Here is a 26,362-nt window from a genome sequence, read left to right as displayed (position 1 = left end):
AGTAACAGTAGGTAGAGGAGTAGAGAAATGGTTTTAAGTCTTGACAGCCCATGGGCAAGGGTTCTTTTGATGGGACCATTTTGTACCTACTGTCAGGTATATGTTCGTGCCATGACCGAGTACTGGCCCCAGGAGGATCCTACTATCCCCTGCATGGATGCAGGGTTGCCTTTTCAGAAAGGGGACATCCTGCAGATTGTGGACCAGAACGATGCCCTCTGGTGGCAGGCCCGGAAAATCTCAGACCTTGGTACCTGTGCTGGTCTAATTCCTTCTAACCACCTTTTGAAGAGGTAAGGAAATTCTTACTTCTGGACTCAGGACTGAACTATCAGGACATAAAATGTTTCTCAGGCTTCTGTTATTGTATTTAAGATTAGGTAAAGAGTGACAAGCAGATAGATAAACATATACACTGGTCTGTAAATCCAAAAGTCAACTTATCCATATGCCCTAAGCATTTTAAATACTCAGGAGACCAGAAAAATCATATCATATAGAAAAGAGAGAAAAGCACTTGTGAAACTCAAAAAGATAGTTCTAACTCCCTCTATTAATCATTCAGGCCTGAATTGAAATGTCAGTTATTGAATCTGAACCCACGGCTGTCATCTGTGTGTCCTTGAGATCTGAGGGAATGAGTAAAGATAGAAAATAGAAAAGGGTCCAAGGCCCAGCTAATGTTAAGAAATTGAGAGGAAGAAAAGGAACTAGCAAAACAGATTGAGGAGTGACCAATGAGGCGGGATGAAAATCAGGACAGTATAGTGTCTGACCAACCACGTCAGCTGCTATAGAGAGGACTGAGAACTAACCATTGGATTTAGCAATATGGCAGTCATAAAAGCAATTTGAAGAAATTATGGCATGAGACATTTTAGTACAAAGCAGAGCAGAACAATGGAAGAGTAGCTGGAGAGGAAAGGGGAGTGGTGTGAAAGAACTTTTTTAGATGAGGTACATAATGCTCGTAGGAACAGTCCAGTGAGAGGGAAAATTTTATGACAGAGAAAAAGAAAGGAACTGCTGTTGTCAATGTCCTTGAGCAGACAGACGGAGACATGATCTAGTACAGTTGGACAACACAGGGGTTAGAGGTGCTGACCCCCCATGCAGTCAAAATTCTGCATATAACTTCTGACTCCCCCAAACCTAACTACTAATAGCCTACTGTTGGCCAATAATATAAACAGTGGATTAACACATATTTTATGTTATGTGTATTATATACTGTATTCTTATAATGAAGTAAGCTAGAGAAAAGAAAATATTAATAAGAAAATCATAAGGAAAGGAAAAACACATTTGCAGTACTGTACTTGTTTATTGGAAAAAATCCATGTACAAGAGGGCCTGCTTAAAGGTCAACCATATACAAGTAGAGGCGTTGGCCTTATACAGGATCATAAACAGTAATAGTAACAGCAGAGAATCCAGAATGTGTGGACATAGTTGAGGGTGAGGATATGGCGAGAGCTTGTGGAAGTTCTCTGATTGTCTCAGTGAAATAAGAAGGAATGTTGTAAGCTGAGAGTGAGGTGGGTAAAGAAATGCTGGGAAAGAGAGAGGAAGAATGATGAAAACATGCACCTCTCCTCACGTCCATGGTCAGGGAAATCAGCCAGCAGGAAAGAAATCAGCAAAAGCTACTCAACACGGCTATTCCCCTTCCCCCAGAGCTTGTTTACCAGCACACAGCTGTCAATGGAGAGGAAACAAGCCGCCTCTTAAAAGATGCAGGGGAGCAGTTCCCTCAGGAGACCTGGGATTTGGTTAGAGCACGAGGGCGAAGGGCTCACCTACTCACAGTAGGGCTGAAGTCTGGGAGGCTTTGTTGAAGACTGACTTCGACTTCCATGGGGTGTGTGAAAGGGCTTCAGGGAAGGCGGGTGGTAGACAGAGCCTTACAGGGATTAACATGCAGAGGATAAGGGATGACCCAAGCTTTGGGGGACTGACATAAACAGGGATAAAGGCTTTATAAGGTTAGTCCTTATGGTCTCAGGGCAGAAAGCAGTGAGGAGGCTCAGGTAGGGGTCTTGCAAGGAGCCCACAGAAATGACAGGCTTATTGGATTAGCGCGCAAATAAAGGATGCAGAAGGAATTGAAATCCACGTGGCTCTAAGGGATTGAGCATCAACAACCTGGGAGGGGAACCGGAACATGCTGTGAAGATTCAGAGACCAGGTGAAGCAGGCTTACCCACTGGAGAGGCAGGGGCCTATGGGTCAGTCGCTGAAGCTCTGGGGCCTGTGGCCAGATTTTTCAGTCGAAGAGTTGCTCTGAAAGGAGCCTGTAAGACAGGAAAAACGTGATAAGAAAACCTGTATATTTGGAGAATATTTGACAATGTGTTTGGAGAAGAAATCTCCCTTTTCACTTGGGTAGAAGCAGCAGAATTCTAGGAAGCACTGGATCTATTTCACCTGAGTTAACCTGAGTTGGTTTTTTTTTTTTTCCCTCATGGTGTATTTCTTTGTGCATAGGAAGCAGCGGGAGTTCTGGTGGTCTCAGCCATACCAGCCTCACACCCACCTCAAATCCACCATATGTGAGTGTGCTGATACCTCAAACCCAGCGTGTGCATCGTGGGGAAGCCTGCTCCTTCTCTCCCAGGGCTGGCTTCCTGCCCAAGAGAGGATCTCTGACTGTCCCCACTGCCCAAATAAGCTCCTAGCAGCCATCTGAAATCCTACTCTGCACCTTCATGCCTTTGGATTTATAAGAGTTTTCAGTTTATAAAAATGCAAATGTTCCTGTGTTGGTGATACCTTCTGTGATGGCCCCCCAACTCTGAGTGCCTCGAGGTCTTTACAGCTAGCTTATACATTATACATATGCTGGTGAACAAGGCTGCACACACAAACCTTCATGTGGGCTCTATGCAGGGGGGTTAAATTTCACACTATTCAGAAGCTCTGATGAACAGTCGTGTGTGCATTTGATGAATAAACATGGGACTGAATTATTACTTAATCAATGCAGTTTCCTCGCTAGATGGTAATATTCAAACGGCAGTGGGGGAATGGTTAGTAAAGGTATCCATGGTGGCAAAGCTTGTGAACTACTTGCCACCTGAAAAGAGGGGCTGCAGCTTGGCAGAGCTCAGCTGGAACTGTCTGAGCAAGGCCCTTTCAGAAATGGCCCTCACCAGCACCCCCCTCCCCCCCAAAAGGAAGTAAGGTTGGGGGTGCCAGGAGGGAGGGAGAGGGACCTGAACGGGAGGCTGCAAGGGGACTAAAGCAGACAACAGTGTCAGTGTCACCAATTGGCCCATGGCAAGTCCTTACTTTATTACTCGTCTAAGCCCAAAATTAGTTTTTCTTCTCTTTTTCTCTTGAAAATTTATGATGACAATCATAGAGACATTTTTGAAAGAAGAAAACTCTCTTATAATTCCTTCAGAGTGGCAATGTTTATTTATTTATTTTTGAGAGAGAGAGAGGGAGACAGAATCCCAAGCAGGCTGTGCACTGTCAGCACAGAACTGATGTGGGGCTTGAACTAAAGAACCCAGAGATCATGATATGAGTGGAAATCAAGAGTCGGATGCTTAACCAACTGAGCCACCCAGGTGCACCTATCTTTTTTATTTAACTTAACATTTTATCAGAAACATTTTTCATGATGTGATCTTTATAGTGATATTTTAGTTATTTCTTTGTGTTTTGAAAAAGGTTTTTTTTGTTTTTTACCAAACCAGATTGAGGTACTTCTTTAATTCAGTTTCCTATTTCATTTCTCAAAGCCACATTGAAATGCTAATAAAGCTTCTTTTTTTAAAAACATTTTAATGTTTATTTATTTTAGAGAGAGAGAGAGAGACAGAGCATGAGTGGGGAGGGGCAGAGACAGGGAGACACAGAATCCGAAGCAGGCTCCAGGCTCTGGGCTGTCAGCACAGAGCCTGATTCAGGGCTCAAATTTACAAGCCATGAGGTCATGACCTGAGCCAAAGTCGGGTGTTTGACTGGGCCACTCAGGGGCCCCTCTAATGAAGCTTCTAATCAGCATCTGGTAACTAGTAGGACCCCTAGTTGATGTTTAATTGGCTCCTGTAGCCTAAGTGTGATTTACGTTAGACTTTTGGAAAAGCCCATCCTGAAATATGGTTTGTAGCCCCTATTCTTATACTCACAAATCTCTAAGTCCAGGAACCTCAAGGGTGGAGCCACTGACTTAATTGGTCACTTTTCATAGGGTTGTTTCTCATGGGGCATGTTCAGTTTCTAAATTATTAGATCATTCCTTTTCTTTTTAACTGTTTTAGATGATGCTATAATAAGTATTATTTTGTATCTTTCTGATTAATGTTACCATAGAGGGGAAAAATCTCAGGAACAGGTTATTAGGAGGTATGGGCACTTTTATTTAACAAGACTTACTGAAAAATTTGCAGATGGCCATCATAAATATATTACTAAAGATGCTCATACAATTAAGTTGTCGCTGTTCTGTCTTTTTTCTTTCTTTCCTTCCTCTCTCCCCCTTCTGCATTCCCCCTTCCTTCCTTCCTCCCCCTTCCTTTCTTCCCTCCTTCCTGCCCTCCTTCCTTCACTCCTTCCTCCCTTCTTTCCTTCCTCTCTTCCTCCCTCTCTCCCTTTTATTCCAGTCAAGATTTGAGTTCCTAAAATATTCTGAACTAAGTGCATTAATTCAGAAATGAATAGAACACAACCCTTATAGAACTTTAAGGAGGGAAGGGAGTGGGATTTGCCAGAAGCAAAATCCCCATTTCCAACAAGATTCATAAATGTATTAGTTTCTATAGGATACATATTTATCATTTCATTACAAATTTTTCATTTATCATTTGAATAGCCTTCAAATTTCTATAGATTAAGCCTAGAACATTAATTAAATGATTTTGGCACTTTGCTTTTCTTATTGTAAGTTAATCTGAAAAACTATAGCATTAACTATTGTGCTCTCTCTCACTCTCTCTTTTTTTCCCCACTTCCATTATTTGTCTGTATCCAGCAATTTCTATGGAAGAAGGTAAGAAATAGTATTTGAAAAAAGAAACCCTCATCTCCAAAGTCTTGTAGAACTTTTGTATAGTTTTGTTAATTCACTTCAATTCAGTTTAGCTATTTATTAAGCTCTTCCTATATACCTAGTAGTGTTCCAATCACTAAGATCTTAATTTGTCAAAAGATGTCAGTCAAAAGAAAGCACACATGATGTAATTGTCCTAACACTGAGAGGAATAGGAGAAAATAGAGATAACATTTATATGCAGCACATGGTAAAAATTCAATAAAAGTTGTGAAACTGGCTTGCTGTTTTGTGTCAGCTGTTTTACACACACTGTCTTAAAAATAACCCTGTAAGGAATTCGTGATTGTTCCCATTTTATGGATGAAAAGATTGAAGTCCAAAGAAGGTAAGAATATTGCCAGATGTTGCAGGCAGTGTAGTCTGGATTGAAGCTTCTGTTTCAGAGGCAAATGGAACCTCCAGTTATTACTTCTCTCTCTGAGCCCAGACACCCACATGACTCATTATGATGCCACACACACACTTACAAAAGCAAGAAGGCAAGATGCTATCTGCTTGTGGAGGGGAAGAGAGGCTAGAAGAGCACTCCCCTAGGCACCCCCACAGCTCAATCCTGAAACTGGAAATGGGCAGGTCTTTGGAGAGGCGGGGTCTCTGAGTTCTTGGTGGGTAACAAGCCCACTGTCTTAATCTGCTCAGGTGGCCATAACAAGATACCACAGACTGGGTGGCTTACACAACAGACGCTTTTTTTCTCACAGTTCTGACAGCCAGAAGTCTAAGATCAAGGTTCAGCCGGTCTGGTTTCTGATGAGATTTTCTGGCCTGCAGATGACTGCCTGTCCTTTTGGATTGGGGCCCCAATCAATCTTATGACCTCATTCAACCTTAAAGGCCCTGTCTCCAAATACAGTCACACTGGGGGATAGGACTTCAACATATAAATTCGAGAGGGATACAGATCAGCCCATAACACCTACCCTTTGCCTATAGTGTGGAATTGTTGATTCTGAGAGAATAAAATCAGTGTCTGTCTTGGATCCCAGGCTTGCAAGTTAGAAAAATCAGGGCTACTTGTGCTGTTACTGGAAATTCACTCGTGTAAATTCCTCTGTAAAACAGGAATAATAATAGTAGTTTTCTTTGATAAAAAAACAAAAAAACAAAACATAAAACCTCTAGTTATGTCTTAGGAACTAATAAATTCACTGTTGTTATAAAATACTAATCTGAAATGTAATCTCTGAATAATTATAAGGAATTGAATGGCAGCTATGTTACTTGTTTATCTGTGCCACTACCTCTATAAAACAGTATTATTTTGTAAAAATTTTTATATTGCATATGTTACTTAAAAACCGTAGTTAATGATATGGTCTGTAAGAAGGTGGTGATAGGTTTATTATGTGACTTGATAATATTATAGCTTATTATACAGATAATTACTTGTACTTTTGGAACATGATAAGACTTATTTATTAAACCACTATTTATTTCTCACCTAGGAAGTGCTGGGCACTATGGTAGGCACAAGATGTATAGTGCTTTCTGAAAAAGAATTATTTTTTCAAAACGTACATTTACATTAACTATTTTCATATTAAAAGGAAAATTCAGTTCAACTTAAATAATTTGTCATGTACCTATTCTGTGCAAGACACTGTACTAAGCTCTGTAAAATATGTAAAAATTAGCAGACAGTTTATGCTTTTAAGGTACTATCTAGGAGGGCAAATAAGACAAATACTCAAATGGTTGTATTATATTACATCTATATATTAGAATAGATGTGTAGTAGCAGGGAGTTCAAGGTAGTAGGAAGAAAATGCTATGCAGTTCATGGCAGAGATAATCATTTTAGTTAATGTTTGAGATGGACCTTGAAGCATTACAGGCAAAGGGAACAGCATAAGCAAAGGTACAGAGGACTGACTGATGGTGGCTACTGTAATGGGAATATAAGATATGTGAAGGAAAGAAATGGACAATAGCCTTCAAAGTTGGGTTTGGGTCATGTTGTAGAGGGTTTTGAATATTAGGTGGGGTCGGCTTTAAAAGTTATGGTCTCTTATTCTCTTATATATACCCTAGTTAAAGGTAAAAATAGTTAATTTTTTAACATTATTTTTATATATTATAATATATATTATTTATTTATTATTTTAACATTTATTGAGTGCTTACCATACACCTGAGCTTTTCATACACTATCTCAGTTTATCCTCACTTACATGGGAGGTATTGCTACCATCTCCATTTATAGATAGAAAACTGAGGCTTGAGGTAAACTAATTTGTCCATTCATAAAGCCAATGCTTTTAAAATGTTAACCATTTTATGTTATGTTGCCTTCTATACGATAGATTTTCATTGAATATGGTGGAGTCCTTTTTATCTCTCCAAGTGAGCAAGCATAAGGAATATGCTTGTTGTAAGAGTAACATTATTGTAAGGTGGTCTGAGTTTACTGACATAAGCCTGTACGTTGGGAAACTCATACATTTTAAGTTCTATTTTTCCCTTACTGTCCTCTTTTATAGAAGATGACATGAAGATTGATGAGAAGTGTGTGGAAGCAGGTAACATTTCCTTTTGATAGAATTACCACCAGAAGGCATATGAAGCACTTCAGCAGTAGATTCTCTGACGCAGAGTTGGCCAAATGGAGCAACAGGTTTCCTCTGGAAGAAATGTGTAAAATGAATTCCCCTGCGCCTGACTTTTTCTGTGGTTCTGGCACTTGGAAGGGAGGCACAGCTGTGGGAATGTCTCCAGGCTCCAAAACCAACCTTCTACTAAGTTCTAGAAACCAGTGTCTTAGAAATGATCACAGGAACATTCAGTAATACTCAGGTGTTACATTCAGTAACATTCAGGTGGAATGTCTGGAAACCACCATGCTTTTGTGAAATACTATAAAATACTGAAATGCCAATTTTTAAAAAGCAACATATAGCTTTTGTTATTGTTTGGTACCATCTTCTGGTGGATTCTAGTATAGATAAATAGAAGTGGGTTCCAAATTTTTGAGAAATATATGAAAACTTTTTACATTTCTATACTTAATTTTTTTTTTTTTGTAAATTGGGAAAAGGTTTTCCAAATTTAGTGGCATAATGAAGATTGGCTCAAGAATCACCAGAGTATTGTTGGGACAGTAGTTGGAGAGTCCTTAGTCAGATAAGTGAATTTGTCTTGGCTTTCTGGGCTAATCTAGTTTTTAGAAATTAAAGAACAATATGAAATCTTTAAATTGTGGATATTTTAAAGATTCACATATACTTCCCAGAACAACTACAGAATAATGCTGACACCATATTTATTTTGCCAGGTACACATTCGGGTTTTTAAAAACTTGCAGTAATATTCATTTCTTTCTATAATTTTAATTTACAATTTTTATTAGGTAATACATTCACATATTTTATAATTCAAAAACTTCCAAAGTATAGAGTTCCTCCCTTTCCCTTCTCCTCTACTCAGTTTTATTTCTTGAGGCAATAAATGCTCTCAGTTTCTTCCTGATCCCTCCAGACATATTCTGTGCATGTAAAAGCAATGATGTATATTTTTTCTCCTCTCCCTATCATCATCCTTACCATTCTTTTAAAAATACCTTTAAAAAGAACACAACAAAAAAGACTTTTTGATGGTACACTATACAGACTCTTCTGTCCCTGGCTTTTCTCCTTAGCATTGTATATGATTCCATCTTAGTACTTAAAGAGCCTCTTCCTTTGTTTTTAACACCTTATTGGTTAAATAAATTATTGTGCATTTATATAATCACTTATCAGTAGATGTTTGAGTTATGTCCAGTCTGTTCTATTACAAACAATGCTACAACAAATAGCTTTGTAAATATATTGTTCCACATGGTATGAGTAAACCTTAGATGCAGTATTGCCTGATCCAAGGACGCAAGCATTGGTAATGTTGCTATATATTTCAAATTGCTCTCCCTCTACATTCTAGTTTCATGATCCTTAATATCTCTTTAAAATGCTAAAAAGAACTGTTTTAACTGAAAGTTGGTTTACATAAAATCTTTCCTTATCGCCTACACAAGCCTATGCAATCAAACCAATATACTCACTCTCCTTGCCACATTCCTGTTGCTTATGGTTCCTCCCCACCCTCTACCCTGCCCCAACCTTCAGTCAGGGTGCATCTCTCCTCCATCTGAAAGCCCTCTAATAGCAAAGCTGTGCACTGACAATCCATTGGAGTTTCCTGTGACATTCTACCTTTCCCTTCCCTCTGAGCCTCTTTTACATTTTATTTAGTCTCTTTTATTTTATTTTATTGATTATAGCCTCATACAGCATACCTGCTTATTGTCATAGCCCAGCTACTTAATACCACATATCTCATTTAAAAGTTCAATATGCCATAGAGACACCACTGACTTGGCCTTGATTCAGGAAAGATTTTTAGAAGTTAGTGTGTATGCAGAAGCATAGGGTCAGGGAATTCATCTGTTAAAGTACAGGCTCAGTATTGATAGTAATAAAATGACACTTTTGGTTTTTTTTTGTGTCCCCATGGGAAACCATAGATGAAGAAACATTTGAATCTGGTAAGTAAAAAATGAATATTTGGTATTGATTTTTAAGAGTGTATTCCAGATATTGGTATAATTTAAACACACATCTAGGGATATGATACAATAATTGTTTAAATACCTCAACAGTATAATTGTGAGATATTACAAGCTTCACCTTAGCCAGTGCTTCTTTTGGGGCATTTTGGAGCTCTTTGGGATCATTTTTTGGTTGTCACATTGATTTGGGGCACTGGCCTTTAACTGGTAGGACTCAGGAATGCCAGATGTCCTGCAGTGTGTGAGACCATCTTGCATAATATTTTTAATGTCCTATTGGACAAAACACATTACAAATATAAATGAGCAGTTCCTTAACACACAATAGTGATATACATTTTCATAAGACATAACATGAAAAGCTCAGTTGTTTAGAAGACAGTCACTATGGAGAGAGACATTTGAACAGGATTAAAGAAATTGCCTCGCAACTATTGAATAATTTACTCCACACATTCTGTCCGCTCCATACTGATAGTAAATAAACTAGAAAGTGAAGTATCTATGCTGATTGATTATTTTCTTTTACTTTAAAATGTTATTTGTTATTATTGATGACATATGGTATCACCAAGTGTGTGATACCAACATCAGAGTAATGTTGACATCATTAGTAATGAAATAGGTCTCACAGAGTATTTTGAAAACTGGCAGCCTTTTGGAGCATGTTAACATTACTCAACTGCTCCCAAGTATATTTCCTCCTTTTCTCCAGTTCATCAGATTATAATTGCTTTGGTATATTATCCCTACTTCAATTAAGGCAATTTCCCTTTTATATACAAGTAAACCTGGTCTGTCATTACTTATCAGAGCACTTTTTATTTCAGAATTTACTGTTACTTTGCCCTTCTATTTTTCTATACTTCATATAAGGAATATTTTCACTTCCTTTAATCCATGCTTCATTATAAGTGGGTATAAGCATCTAATAGTTTCTTATTCATAGTTTCTTATGTCTTCTAGAGAAGTCATGCCTGAGGATTAATATTTTGAAATACACATTTTTAAAATATAAATGAATTCTTTTTAATTTTTTTCTTTATATTACAGTTAGAGTATTGCATTGGTTTTTAAAATTAAGTGTGCAATAGATTATATTAATTTGATTTCATAAGAATCGAGAGATTGCCACAAATATTGGTTATAAAAAAGATGGCACTAAGACATATAGAGTTGAGAACTATGCACCTAAATTATTTACTTACCATTTATGTTGTTTCTAAATTTTCTAGTTTTGGGGTGCCTGAGTGGTTCAGTCAGTTAAGCATCCAACTTCAGCTCAGGTTGTGAACTCACAATTCATGAGTTTGAGCCCCCATATGGGGCTCTCTGCTGTCAGTACAGAGCTCACTTTATATCCCAGGTGCCCTTCTAAGTAAATAACTCTTGATACTCATTCATGATGCTTAATTCTGTTACTTAGAGCTCTTAGTGGGCAGTTACATTTCTTCAGTTTTGATCTCAACTCTTTTCTGAATTTAGTGTCATGTGACCTTGAATTTCTCTGGGAGGTGATGATATAATCTAATTAGGGATGCCAATTAAAAAAAAGTAACAGAAAACATGGATATTTAAGATATCTAGAAAACAAAGAAAACAGCACACTTTGTGTTTAGTTCCCCTTGTCTCCAATGGGCTGGCTGGAGATGGACATGTGTCACTGGACCCAGTGAGGAGTAAAGAATGAGGATGCTTAGGCTAGAGGCTGCTGCAGCACCTCTGGAGCAGCAGCATATGGCCTCTGGGAGAGAAGGAGAGAGGAGGCTCAAATCAGTTGCCTTCCTATAATTTCTCTCTCTCAAGCCCCATTTTAAGCCAACCAGTGGAGAGGAGTCTTCATAGATAAAATCTTCAGAGAGAATGTAGATAAGTGACTTGCAGAACAAATCATAGTCCTCAGAGCAGCACAGTCAGGTCCCACGAGTTCCTGAGTCCCCAGTTGTATGTTGTTCATTTGCCTTGCCAGACCTACCCAGGTTACAACTTTCTCTAAGAGAGACATAAAAGCCTCATTTTTGTAACTTGTCTTTAGTGGATGGCCAACTCGATCTTCTCAAAGACTTAACTTTTTCATGTCTGTTTTTTCACTTGTCCAAATATCCAGAGGAGCTTTCAGAAGGTAATTGTTTTTATTTCCTGGGTAAGCCAAACAGAGCTATATTTAAGATCTTTCAGTGCCTCCATGTGCATACTTGACAGGATACACTTTAAGATAAGATGTATTTTGAGGGTGAAAGCAGTGATGAGTTATTCAATTTCATAGAAAAATATTTAAAAGTGAACAATGAAAGTAGTTAAGCTTTATGAATATATTCCTGAGTAAACATTTCCTTTTAAACTTACTGACGTATTTCAGTGCTTACTTAATAGAAGATGGAATTAATTTTGGTGTGTTTTCTTTGTATTTTAAGATGTACATGAAAGAAAGGTTAAGAAGAAAAGGTTGTATATGTTAATTCATTCTATGAACAGTGGCTCTTTACATAGTACTTCAATGATCAGAACAGAGTTGCATAAGTGAAAAGGAACATCTATTAGTAAAAAGTAACTTGAAAATGATATTTTTATAACATTTTTTTCCTGGAGTTTATATGAATTTTTCTGAGACTGCAGTGGAAGCAGAGACAGGAGTTTAAATAAGTTCTAGATGCTTCAGAGCCACTGGGATCAGTTCTCCTCACTCTTGTTCCTCAGATTCTTGGACAGCCAGACACAATTGGCAGCCATAGAGCAAATACTAATTTTATACAGAATAAACCATTTTATCAGGTAGAAACTTAAAACCCCCCTCCAACAAAGGGATTCATTAAAGGTCCTGCAGAATACCATTTCCACAAGTTTAAGCCAAAGCCAGTTCATCTGTTTCCTGTTTTAAGTCAGTTTTCTTTGGGCATGTTTAAAAATGTATACCAAATTTTTATTTGTTTTGACTATGACTCAATATCTTTCTTGTAACTTTAAACAAGCCTAAAATAGCTCTTTGTTTTAATTATACTTGACAGAATATATTCTGTGTATTGCTAAAATTCTGGAGAGTATTTCTGCATAGTTTGGGGCATGTGATAGGCTGCAGAGTGCTTAGGATATTCTTTAATAAGCCATTCAGGATGAATTCAGCTGTGCTGACATCTACTGAAAGAGAGTCACTTGCAGATTTGAAGATAATTTCATGCATCTGTTCTAAGTAAACTTCTCTTTCTCCTCCTCCACATATTCTGTTCTTGCCATTCTCTGTGTTTCAGACAAGGAGGAATTTGTTGGCTGTGATCAGAAGTTCTTTATTGGTAGGTGATGATTAATAAGAGGTGGGTCTTTGTCACTTGTTAACTTTTTAGTCATACCATCCTGACTCTTCTGAAAACTTCTTTTGTTGATGGACATTTCCAAACTTGTTCCTTGTTCTGGTTTCCCTCTATCCCCCCAATTTTTTTGGGAGGTTAGTATTCTGATGTGTTGATCATTCATTATAATTCATCTGGTTTCCACTGGATATCTCTTATTATTCAGCAAACACAAATCTTTTGTTTTCTTCCAGACTGTTTCATGATATATTTATCTTACTCTAAAGAGACCAATTGTCTGACTACCAAACTTAACTTTGATGACCACATTTCTATATTCTGTCAACTTGGCAGAGGTTTCTGAAGGACCCCTTTAAAGGCTCATGTAAAACCACACTGGGCCTCCTTTTCCATGAGACAGTGGGGCAACAGCAGGATCTATAAAGTGAAATGTTGGTTCCCCGGGCCAAGATGCACATTAGAATCATTGAGAAAGCTTAGAAAAACAACAACAACATGGAACCACTTTTCTGTATCCCTTTGAGGTTAACTCAGCCCCAACGCCATTAAGTATGCTAAAAGGGAAGGCATCTGCACAAAGGTGGGAAAGAAGCAGCCTGGGGTGGGGCATCACTGAGCAGTATTAGGAGAACGTTTATGCAGGGGATGATGGTGGTCTGGTACAGGCTGTCAGAGCCAGAGCAATGTGAGGAGGACAGCTGCCATCACTTGGGTTCTGACACCTCACAGCCTCTACAAAGATGGCCTCCTCACCTAGCTTGGGTTCTGACACTTTCTGCCAGGTTGCTGACACCATCCATCCCCATCCTGCACAAGTGCTCTTGACTAAGCAGTAAATGTATTGAGGACAATCAGTGTCAGGTTTCTCACTGAGAAACATACAGAAAGTGGGGAGGTGGTGGTGGCTGGAATAAATCCCGCAATGTTGAGGTGGCTTTGTGGGTATTGGTGTGAACTCATGGTGTTTGACATATACAGATACAGATGTAGATGTGTGTGTGTGTGTGTGTGTGTGTGTGTGTGTGTGTGTGTGTGTGTTTGTGTTTATACATATACATATAGTCCCTAGCTCTACCTATTGAAAGGACCTGGGAACAGCTCTTTTTTTAAAAAAAATACCAGAAAGCTCTGTGATTCAGCGGGCAGGTTAAGCAGGATTCTAGGAGTTCAGAAATCATGGTTAAAGCGTCCAACTCTGCCACTGATGACATAGTTGTGAGCAGCCCCCTAACCCATGTCTTAGTGTATCCATCTGAAAACTGTGAGTGATCAGCCTGCTCCCCCATTTCTATCCTGGCCCAAGCCACTATTCTCCCTCATCTGGGGCACTGCAAGGGCCTCCTAGCTGCTCTCCCCTGAGCCCACACTTTACATCCTCCCCAAGCAACAGAGGAATTCTTCAGACACATAAATCAAACCATGTCACACCCATTTCTCCACCACCCAGTGACTTTTCATCCCATTTGGATCACAGTCCAACACTCTGCTTCCTCTCCAACTCCACTTCCTACCCTTCTCCCTACTGCTCAGGACCCTGCCCTACGCGAGCCTTTCTGTGCTTCCCCAAACACTCCTCTCTCTGCACCTTAGCAGTTGACGTTCCCTTTGCGTGGGCTGCTTTCACCCCCAGATGCCTCCTGACTGGCTCCATTACTTTATTCCCGTGTCTGCTCCATGTTACCTTTTCACACACGCTTTACTTGAACTCCCTCACTCCCCATGAAGAAACACCCCCATCACTCCACTGCCCCTTCTTCTAAGCACTTATTTTTGTTGATGTGTTTACTTTTGTTTCTCCTCCTCCATAAAATGTAAATGTCATGAGGAAATGAGTTTGATTTAGTTGACCACTAGAACCCCAGCACCTGGCACATGGTAGGCTCAGGGTGCAACTTATTGGCAACATGTGGGGGCATTTTGTTATTTTTCCTTCTGTTCTCTTATTTTCTACCTTTAGACAGACGTGATTATGTTAATTAACACTTGCTGGTTGCAGTCACTGCAGGCGCCATCAGGCGGGGCAAGAGAAATAATCTCTCCTACCTGGATGTAACATCCTGTGCGTTTCCACCCTCCCAGCTGGCTTCCGCCGGAGCATGCGCCTTTGCCGCCGGAAGTCTCACCTGCGCCAGCAGCACGCGAGGGTCTGCAGTGCCAGCGGCTGTCTGAGCGCGTCAGGCGCCCCCTACGAGGAGGTGGTCAGGTACCAGCGACGCCCTTCAGACAAGCACCGCCTCATAGTGCTCGTGGGTACGTCTCAGGAACTGTGTCTCTCCTCCCCCATAATGAACTTTTCCTTCTAGAGTCAGTGGTTTTGTGTTGGGAGTGGTGGCAAAACTAGAATTCTTTAGGGACGCCAATATAAACACCTTTAAAAAAAAAAAAAAGCCTGTCTTATATGTGTGTTTATAAATAAAACTTTATTGTCTCATGTTTTTATTGTTTACAGTTAAATGTGGTATGCCATGATATACTGGGGGTATTAACAGGTTGTATTATGAAATTTTGTTTTGTCTTTTTTTGACCTGTTTTGAGTTTGTTCTGTAAGCATAGGTGAGTATTCCCCCAGACTGCATTATCAGTCTGTATGAGAAATAAAAATCCTTGGGGTGCCTGGGTGGCTCAGTTGATTAAGCATCTGACTTTTGATTTCAGCTCAGGTTGTGATCTCACAGTGGTGGGATTGAGCCCTGCATTGGGCCTCCACTGCAGGGCATGGAGCCTGCTTGGGATTCTCTCTCTCTTCCTCTCTTTCTGCCCCTCCCTTCCTCTTGAATGTGCTCTCTGTCTGTCTCTCTCTCAAAATAAACATTAAAAAAAAACCACAGTTTATTTAAAAAAAAGAAATAAAAATCCTTAAGATCTATTTCCCTAAGAAATTTGTAACCACCTTCTTTAGAAAAATGTTTAAAATTTTCTGGACTATATATGGTGCTAAAGAACAGGGCAAACACAGTACTGGGGTGACGTGCTTTTGTGACCAAGAGCTCTGCAAAGCTGGTCCCTGCAGCTGTAGTAACTAATGTCTTGCTGCCATCTCTGTGTATTCCAACTGTAATCAAGGGAGGCCCCTGTAGAGCAGAACAACATGCCCTACAGCCGGGACCGGCTACATAATTTGCAGAGCTCAGGGCAAAATGAAAATGCAAGGGCTTCTTGTTTAATGATGATTAAGATTTCAAGAAGGCAAAAGAAGAGCATTAAACCCAGTGTAGTATGCTAAGCCTGGGCCCTATGTAATTGCGTGAAGTCAGCTCTGATTCCAGTTGCACACAGAGTGTTGACTCAACTATCTATCAGGAAGTATGTCTGGGGGCGTCTGACTCTTGATTTTGGCTCAGGCCATGGTCCCATGGTTTGTGGGTTCGAGCACCAGGTTGGGGCCTGTGCTGACTGTGTGGAGCCTGCTTGGGATTCTCTCTCTCCTTCTCTCTCTGCCCCTCTACCACTCGCTCTCTCTGTCAAAATAAATAAGTAACTTAAAAAAAAGGAAATATGTCTGAATTCTATAAGTCATGGGACCCATAATTATAGGGGCTGATTTCTGGGTTGTGATGTGATGGAAACTTCATTTGACAGGAAAGGCAGATTGTCTCAGATTATCTGAAATGAGGCCAGAGAATTTTCAGTGTCCGACATTAGATGAAGGTTGCTGAGGTGACTGGTTCCTGCAATTCCCCAGCTTATTTCTAGAATGTTGAAGAAGTGTGGGTTACTCCATGGGTCACCAGGAAAATTCCTAAGAGCATTCTGGAATTGTTTCAGTTTGTGAGAAACTAAAAACATTTCCCAAAAAATTTGCTCTCAAGTTTTTTCAGTAGAAGAACTGAATTGATGATTTTACCACATAATCATATTGATTCACATCTTATAATTTCTGCATGTGACTTTCTGTATTTAGGACCTTCGGGCGTTGGAGTAAATGAACTGAGAAGACAACTTATTGAACGTAATCCTAGCCATTTCCAAAGTGCTGTGCCACGTATGTGTAGTTTTTCTTTCCTAGCAGTTCATGTTTCGGTAAAACTGTCTTTGTCTCTGCAGATGCACTGATCTCAGTTAATATGCCATGCCATTTTTGTTGTAAAAATATATCAGACACTAGGGATAGTCCTTGTATAATATTTCTAACTATATTTATTTTAATAGAGGGAATTGATTTATTGACATGTAGGCTTTTAAAGGGGGACTTTGTCTCTTTTCCATTTCTCAATGACTATATAGATGACTCTTCAGGAAAACTAATATTTAGCAATAATAGCTAACATTCATTAATTACTTACCATCTTCCTGGCACTGTGCTTGGCTCTTTAAATGCCTTATTTTATTTTGAAAATTTCAATATATACAGATATAATTTTATATAAGTCTGTATATATGATTATATCATCCATGGCAGGAAAGAGCATGTGCATGTAGGTTCTTCCTCTTCATCTGAACGCAAGAGAGAGGAACTTAGAGAAACCACTTAAGAGCTTTGCATGCGTTCCCTGCAGTTTGGGGGGCATGGAAGACTGATGTCAGAATTATACCTGAAAAAATGGAAAGAATTTAAAGGAGTGGCCAATGGCTATAGTCTGGGAAGTAGCTACCCTTTTAGAAATCACAAGTGACTAGCTGGCATAGGGATGGATTTGAGATACTCAGTGGCAACGGTGGTGGTGATAGGGTTTGCAGAATAACCCAATGCATCTTCTAGGAGAGCAGAGCCAGATTTAAATATCTACCAGATTTAAATATCTAAAAGGAGCCTATAGTCTCCAGCATCAGTATCAGTGAAGTGAGAATTTCCCTGCTCTTTCCTCTCCTTTCTGCACTGTAACTTTGGACAGTTAGAAAGCTGGAGAGGAATAGTAGAGAGGCAATGAAAGGGAGGAGAGGAATCCTATTCCCTTTCCTGACTTCTGGCTTCTCTGACTGCAGGCTTCCCTGCTTGCAGCAAGTCTGAGCCAGGTGTGGGGAGGAGAAGCCTAAAATAATCATAATTTTGATTATTACATGGGAATGGAATTTTATTAGATCAAGACTGCGTTTGTGGCACAGGTGATGGTGGCCTTTTTTTTTTTTTTTTTTTTTTTTTTAACCTAAGAGTAATGAGAAGAGTCCTGATAACTGCTTAGATTTTCGTCCAGGACCAGGAGAAGGTCTTGTCCCACAGAAGGCAGTAGGTGACAGAAAAAGTTGCTTTATAGGGGTGCCTGGGTGGCTCAGTCAGTTAAGCGTCTGACTCTTGGTTTTGGCTCAGGTCATGATCTCACGGTTCGTGAGTTCAAGCCCCACATTGGGCTCCGTGCTGACAGCATGGAGCCTGCCTGGGATTCTCTCTCTCTCTGCCCCTCCTCTGCTCTCTCTGTCTCTCAAAATAAATAAACTTAAAAACAATTTTTAAAAAGTTGCTTTATGATCATATACCATAGGTTGTGCTTTCCAAACACTGTTCACATGTGTAAGAATGGACATTGATCTCCAACATCCAATGTTTATAGCAACACTACCAACAATAGCCAAATTAGGGAAAGAGCCCTCATTCCACTCATATGTGGAATTTAAGAAACAAAACAGATGAACGTAGGGGGAAGGGAAGAAAAAATAAGATAAAAACAGAGAGGGGGGCAAACCATAAGAGACTCTTAAATACCGAGAATAAACCAGGGGTTGCTGTAGGGGAGGTGGGTGGAGGGTGTGAGTTAAATGGGTGATGGGCATTAAGGAGGGCACTTTTTTGGGATGAGCACTGGGTGTCATATGTAAGAGATAAATCACTGAGTCCTACTCCTGAAGCCAAGACTATACTGTATGTTAACTAACTTGAATTAAAACAAAACCACAGAAGAAATCACCATTTTTCAATAATCTGGATAAAAATAAAATGCCCACGGAAAATAGAATAATTGTAAACAGTATAGCTAGTCATCATTCAAATGAGAAAATGTTGCCCATATTTTGCTTTCTAAATTGAGTGAATAGTTTTAATCTTAAAATGAATACATCTAGTTATGCATCAGTTCACAGATTTTAACCTACCATATAAAATATAGTCCAATAGAAGCCATGGAGAATTAGTAATCTTAGGTTTATATTTACATAATTTATTATAACCTGAGAGCTATAGTGTTTTACCAGAATTTTTTTTTTCAGTACAAAGCTATAGGAGAGGTGGCATAACTGTAGGAATTCTAAGGATCTGCAGAGAGCCTTGAATAAAGAAAAAAAAAGATGACTCTCAGATGACATTTGTTTTTTAAACCTCTTGAATGTCCATAACTCCTTTTATCATTTAGGGTCTATGTCAAGTTCCTGCTTTGTCATTTCCATGTGTTGATATTATCAAGTGTTCATATATTTCGTTCTTAAACTTTATCAAGTACAAATGCAAATATGCCATTTTTTTTATGAACAGGGAGAATTTGTGGCAATGCAGATTAAGGGACTAGAAGCTTTGTGGTATATATAGGACACAGAGTTGGAACTCTGGTTCGTTCATCTGTGTGTTCTAGGAAGCTAATATATCCAGAACAGAGGCACTCAGTACATGTTCGTTGAATAAATAGATGAACAGAAAATGAATCACTTTCAGTTATTCAATGAGCTCCTGTGTTCTATACCAAGTACTATTTAACTTGAGGAATCTATAATAAAAAATGGGACGGGGGCGCCTGGGTGGCTCGGTCGGTTGAGTGTCCGACTTTGGCTCAGGTCATGATCTCACAGTCCGTGAGTTCGAGCCCCGCGTCGGGCTCTGTGCTGACAGCTCAGAGCCTGGAGCCTGTTTCAGATTCTGTGTCTCCCTCTCTCTGTGACCCTCCCCCGTTCATGCTCTGTCTCTCTCTCTGTCTCAAAAATAAATAAAAACATTTATAAAAAAAAAATGGGACTGAATCCAGACTCCACCAGTCTTTCCCTTCTGGAGTTCCCTAAAACTAATCACCATCTCCCTTGGCTATCAATGCATTTGGGCAAGACTGCAGACAGACTGTCATGGGCTTTCTCCTTTCAATTCAGAGACAATCTGGTGTAGCAGAAAATACTAGTCTAGGAGGAGTCAGAACACGTAGGTTCTTGTTTTCAACTTTGCTTTTCATTAGTCTTGTGTACATGAGTAAGTTACTCTCTAAAATCTTCAGTTAGTTATCAGTAAACTATGGTGATGAAATAGCATGTCATCAAGCTAGCAGTGTGAGCAATGAAATGAGATCTTGGGAAATGCATTATCTAAACATAAGATATGCTACCTGGGGGCCTTTAGGCATCTTAGGGCTCACATATAATTCACTCATGCCTGTTTTTTAGTACGAGCAGCTATCCCTTAGGGTCTCCCCATCCTAGCTCAATACCTAATACATTCGTGTCCACACTGTGATTACTTAATAAAGATTTATAGATGAACTGATTTTGATGAGAACTTCTATTTTCTTATCACCAATTTAGGCTCCGTCTTTTTGGTTCTAGCATTTTATTTACCTGTTTATGTATTCATTTATTTACTTTGATTAGAAATATTTATCCAAATGTATATTGGTAATAAACCAAAACATTTCAAAGATTTGAAAACATTTTTTTAAATTCCATTTTTTGATAGATACTACTCGTTCCAAAAAGAGTTATGAAATGGATGGACGTGAGTATCATTACGTGTCAAAGGAAACATTTGAAAGCCTCATGTATGGTCACAGGTAGGCTATACATTCAGAATCTGATTCTCACCTTTGGTTATTTTACCTTCAAAATACATGCCCCATTTTTATGCATTATCCAAAGCTTCTGGGGCAATTCCTTTTGTTTCTGAAGAGTTAAGCAAGGAAATGCAAATTGATCAACTACTACACTAACTTATTGGGTTGGGAGAGGGAGCAGAACTGAGTTGCCAGTCTTAGAGACTTTGGAGAAATAGTGGAGTCCTAGATCTCCTAATATTTTTTTTCTCCTATTGATTTTCTCCTATTGATAATTCTTCTTGTGCTACCGAAGTCCACATATTTATGTTCTATCTCGTTGGAGTTTATCTTCATGTTACTATAATAGTATTTTACTTGTAGAAAGAGTTCTTGTTTTCCTTGTGGCACCCTTGCAGGATGCTCGAGTATGGTGAATACAAAGGCCACCTGTATGGCACCAGTGTGGATGCTGTTCAAGCAGTCCTTGATGAAGGAAAGATCTGTGTCATGGACTTAGAGCCTCAGGTAGGTCTATGGTAGAATATTTCCCATCTCCCCAAAGTAATGAATGAATGTCTTGCATTTTGTGCATATTGCTGTAGATCGTAGTTGAGACATTTTATTCTTTTAGCCTTTTAGGGATAAGACCACTTACCATATCTAAGAACCAGGATCTTATGTAAAGGAACAGTTGCCAATATCTTGTCTTTAGTTAGGGAATGAGTCTTGCTTCTCAGATACAAAAAGAGAACTGAGCTGGTGATAAAGAAAAGTTAGAATCCTGTTTTGACTTTGATCACAAAGGCATTAAGGAAATTTGTGGAGAGAATAAGATGTTGTTTTACACAAGGAGGTGAGGTTCCCATGTTGTCATATCTGTAGCTACCTCTATGAGACTATATGTGGAGTGAAGCAGGAGTGAGCAAGTTAGGATAAAGAACACACAATGTGTAGGCTCCATTTTTTGATCCTTGTATTTTGTGGGATTTTTTTTTTTTTTGTAGTCATTTTAAATATACCACGTGTACTAAAGAGAATCAGAGGATAAGACAATTGTTCTTACTTGGGTCAAGGCTGGTGGTCAGTGTGAAGATGTCAGTAGTATCCAATATAAGATAATAGCCAAGAGGAAGGGGAAGTGAGGGTGAAACAGAACTGATCCACCTGCAGAGTTTGTCTTTGCCTCTTTCCCATGAGATTATTTATAGGATCCTATTCTCAGATTTCATAAGGGTGTCATGACTAGTGAGAGGAAGAGCCACAATTTAAACTTCATTTTAATTCTAGAACCCCATCTCTTAATTATTAAAATTTTTATTTTTTAGAGTTGAAGACTTGAGGGCAAAGGAGAATAAATAAAAATAAATTGGCTGAAAATAATTGCTAATTTCTGGTCTTAGAAATTTTGAGAACATTCATGTTGACTCTAGGAAATTAAGATTTCTGTTTTTAAATATGAACCTATTTTTTTTGTGTAGGGTATTCAAATAGCTCGAACCCATGAACTAAAGCCCTATGTCATATTTATAAAGCCATCTAACATGAGTTGTATGAAGCAATCTCGGAAAAATGCCAAGATCATTACAGACTACTTTGTGGACATGAAGTTCAAGGTAAGATACAGAGAAAATAGATGGATGTATTTTTTTTCTAGTAAAAAAATAATCACCGTATTATTTTCACAACATTCCAGTGTTAAGGAATGTGATTTTTGTTTCTAATGAATAATGAAATGCCCTATGGTTTGTCCTTTTTACTGGATATCATTTGTAGATATTAAAATAATGTTTAATAAATGCTATGATACTATTATTTTTTTTTCTAGTCTGGCTTAAGTTAAAAAAAAAATGACCTCAAGCCACAGTTTGCAAAGCCACGTGGAAACTGGGTGTGCACAAGCCTGATGTTTATATTTTATTATTTATCTTATGAAAGAGTTTGAGAAGTTACTTTTAAAATGTTGTAGTGAATATATCTTATATGTAATATGAGTTATCTATATAAAATATATTTCTAAATGCAGATATTATGTATTAATGATGATGGAAATAATAGAGGGGCCAAGACAGGTGGGATTTATCAGTGAACTCTTCCTGGAATAACTAGTTTCTTTCCAGTTTATTTTTTTCATTAAATCTGCCTTAACTATTTTAAGTCATCATATACATTCAGCAAGGTGTGTAAATCTTATGTATAACAGCTTAATGAATTTTTACATGTGCATATACCCAGATAACCATCACCTAGATCAATATATTACATCCACTTATTTTTTTGTGTATATGGTAAAAGACACATAACATAAAACATAACATCCTAACCATTTGTAACTGTACAGTTTAGTAGTGTTAAATATATTCACACTGTGCAAGAGATCTCTAGAACTTTTTCATCTTATAAAACTGAAATTAAACATAAGGAATACGTCATAAGTTTGCATGTCTCCCTTGCACAGGGGCCATGTTAATCTGTATTGTTTCAAATTTAAGGGGTGCCTGGGTGGCTCAGTCGGTTGGGCGTCCGACTTCGGCTCAGGTCATGATCTCGCGCTCCGTGAGTTCGAGCCCCGCGTCAGGCTCTGTGCTGACAGCTCAGAGCCTGGAGCCTGTTTCAGATTCTGTGTCTCCCTCTCTCTCTGACCTTCCCCCATTCATGCTCTGTCTCTCTCTGTCTCAAAAATGAATAAATGTTAAAAAAACTAAAAAAAACAAATTTAATATATGTGCTTCTGAAGTGAAAAACAGGTATATTTGTATAATCCTTTGTTATTATTTCTGTCTTCATATTTTTTTAAGTGACTACTGTATGAAAATCTGATTCTTCAGTTTGCGTTTCAGACAGTGGAGTCCATGGATAAATTCTCTGAATCTCATAGGCATTTAAAATTGTGTTCTCATTTTTATGGCAAGCTAAACAAATCAACAAAATTGTTTCTGGATCATGAGTATTGTCATCTTGTAAAGGAGTACTGCCACAACATTGCAGTGCCTGCATTTGTATTTGTGTTTATTTTTTACTTTATTTTTTAAGTTTATTTATTTGCTTTGAGAGACAGAGAGAGTGCGAGCAGGAGAGGGGCAAAGAGAGAGGGGGTGAGAGAGAATATGAAGCAGGTTCTGCGATGTCAGCGCGGAGCCTGACCTGGGACTCAAGCTCACAAACTGTGAGATCATGACCTGAGCTAAAAAACCAAGAGTCAGATGTTTACCAGATTGTGCCACCCAAGCTCCCCCCTATTTGTTTTTTATGATTGCACTGTCAAAAAGCTGTACTGTTTTAATTGTTATGGACAAATAAGAAAATAACAGCAGTGAAGTTAATGCATTAGTTCCAAGGAAGGCCAAATGACTCTCACTAAATGAACATTTCACAATAGAGGAAATCGATATCAAAAGTGAATTAAGTCATGGCATCATGAGGCAAAGGACAATTAGGGTATGTCTAATTCAATAGAACTAGGTCACCATCTTCATGTTGAAAGTGGCAGAATGATATCATTCTTATCAGTATTTAGTTTTAGAAACTGTATTTTACCTTCTAAAATTTCATTTGAAATTTATGTGTAAGTTTTACTTATATTTAACTGGTAAATTTCATTTTCTTTCTTTCCCTTTCTTCCTCCTCCTGCTCCTCCTCCTCTGCTGCCGTCGTCGTCATCGTCATCTTCTTCTTCTTCTTCTTCTTCTTCTTCTTCTTCTTCTTCTTCTTCTTCTTTGTTATATATGGTTTGAAAGCTTCAAGTGTTTAGATAATAGAATAATATAAGTCCAAATAAGAAGTTGAGGGGGTTGTTCTGGCTACCAACTGTTACTTAGTTTTGCAAAGTCTTGACCAGAGAAACATTTAGTAAGAGTAAAGATAGAAACATACGTTTTGTCGTTTAGAATAGAGGACGTTTATTTGACCTAAGTGTTTTTATAAATAGTTTCACAACTGAATATAACACCAAAACAAACTGTGTATTATTTATATTTATCTTATTAAGTCTGTGCTATCCATATTTTTTCATTTCTCCTGAAGGATGAAGATCTACAAGAGATGGAGGATTTAGCCCAAAAGATGGAGACACAGTTTGGCCAGTTTTTTGATCATGTGATTGTGAATGACAACTTGCAAGATGCCTGTGCCCAATTGTTGTCTGCAGTTCAGAAGGCTCAGGAGGAGCCTCAGTGGGTACCAGCAACATGGGTTTCCTCTGACACTGAGTCTTAATGAGGCTTCCTGCTTAATGCTGGGGTTTTAACAATATTCATCTGTTACAGAGCTCTGGAATAACAGCTGCAATCTAAAACAGCAGGATTTGCTCCATTATAATGTGTACAACTTTAAAAGTGGTGCAGTTTATTAATTAGTCCGGTTTGAAAAAAAAATTTGCATTGTATGTATGTAGAATTACCTCCTTGGCTTTCAGGAAAAAATGTTTTCCTTTACCTCATATGCAGCAATGGTAGGAGTATGAACAATGTTAAGCCAGTGAGTATGAGAACCTTTCATAGATTTCATGCGGTTTTTGTACAATTCAGATAAAAGAGCTTCCCTAAATAAAATAAGTAGTATTTAATTTCAGAAACTGGATTTTGCCTCGTGAAACTTCTATTTTATGAAAATGGCTTTTACTTGACTTAGCAAGAAAGAAGGGTTAATGTACACATTTCACATCTAATGTGAAAACTTACAGAAAAGACACTGCCCTCATCATTTATAAATCAATCTACAAGGAAAAAAATTATTCTTCTGTTCAGAGCTGTAACAATCACTAATTTGCCTAAAAGCCAACATCCATATTATGCCTAAACTAGGAAAGGGCAATTGACTTTAGTCCTAGAGACTCGTATCTGAGAAAACCACAAGGTGAGGATGCTATTCCATGAAGTCTTATTTTTCTTTCTTCCCTAGATCTTGAGACTTGCAGTCACTCTTATTGGCCCTGTATCTGTTTATCTTCTGCATCATTCTCTAACATTCCCCATACCCACACCATCCCTCTCTCTATTCCTCCAATCTCTTTCTTAACTATAAAAGAAACCAAGTGCATACTTCAAGGTATTTGTAGTTCTTTTTTACTTAAAGTGATTATCTTAAAAAAACAACTACCAAAGGGGGAAAAAAAAACAACCAAGGAAAAAAATTAACCCCCCAAGAAACCCCAACCAAAGAGAATTAAGTCATTTTTAATGATACTTAGGTTATCTCGGATTTGATCTTCTGTTTTTTTGAGAAAACGTTTTCCTAAACTTGATTTACAGAGATGGAAGATAAGCAACTGGCGAAAATTTGAGAATTGCCTGTATCAACAGAGACAGACAGACACACAGACACACACCCACACCCACACACCTGGAAAAAAATCTGATACTAGCCTGTATCAATACATACCCACCCTGAAACACTGGGCTTGTGTGTGTGTGTGTGTGTGTGTGTGTGTGTGTGTGTGTGCGCGCGTGTGTGTGTGTGGTGTGGGGGCGTGGGTGTCTCCCGCATCTTGTAAAGGTGGTACATGACTTGTGTCTTTCCATAATGTCAGCTTTATTCACTCATAAAGCAGGATTTACACAATTTTAACAGATGCAGGATTCCAAACTGAATGACATTTCACTACCTGTTTAACTTGACTTCACATATGTGACACAAGATAAAGTCACAATAAACAAGATACAAGGGTAAGAAGTTAAAGAATCAAACGCCAAGTCAGTCAATGAGTGCCTCCTTCAGATGAAAACTCAGTCTGGTCCGGGTCAGCTCTGGTTGCTACCTGCACATTATGTTCAAGCAGTGGAGTGGTCTCTATTATGTTCAG

General features: G+C 38.6%; 1 protein-coding gene and 1 pseudogene across 1 annotated transcript in view; one reads left to right on the top strand and one right to left on the bottom strand.

Moving 5' to 3' along the window:
* The window catches only part of MPP4 (membrane palmitoylated protein 4), a gene marked incomplete at its 5' end in the record, with an annotated part of 37,924 nt that extends 12,795 nt beyond the window's left edge, over positions 1-25,129 (top strand). Inside the window, 13 exons of the mRNA XM_042948701.1 lie at positions 97-293; positions 2,488-2,552; positions 4,982-4,999; positions 7,543-7,581; positions 9,561-9,581; positions 11,713-11,727; positions 12,851-12,892; positions 14,990-15,160; positions 16,812-16,892; positions 20,490-20,583; positions 20,982-21,090; positions 22,044-22,178; positions 24,586-25,129. Coding sequence (XP_042804635.1) covers positions 97-293; positions 2,488-2,552; positions 4,982-4,999; positions 7,543-7,581; positions 9,561-9,581; positions 11,713-11,727; positions 12,851-12,892; positions 14,990-15,160; positions 16,812-16,892; positions 20,490-20,583; positions 20,982-21,090; positions 22,044-22,178; positions 24,586-24,777 — 1,179 coding nt within the window. The remainder of the gene's footprint in view (positions 1-96; positions 294-2,487; positions 2,553-4,981; positions 5,000-7,542; positions 7,582-9,560; positions 9,582-11,712; positions 11,728-12,850; positions 12,893-14,989; positions 15,161-16,811; positions 16,893-20,489; positions 20,584-20,981; positions 21,091-22,043; positions 22,179-24,585) is intronic.
* LOC122229006 lies at positions 22,976-23,075 on the bottom strand (annotated as a pseudogene).
* Positions 25,130-26,362: the final 1,233 nt, after the last annotated feature.

The sequence above is a fragment of the Panthera leo genome, chromosome C1 (assembly GCF_018350215.1).
Source record: "Panthera leo isolate Ple1 chromosome C1, P.leo_Ple1_pat1.1, whole genome shotgun sequence".
Lineage (NCBI taxonomy): Eukaryota > Metazoa > Chordata > Mammalia > Carnivora > Felidae > Panthera > Panthera leo.
The sequence above is the reverse complement of the archived record's forward strand: the minus strand, read 5'-3'. Positions and strand labels throughout refer to the sequence as shown.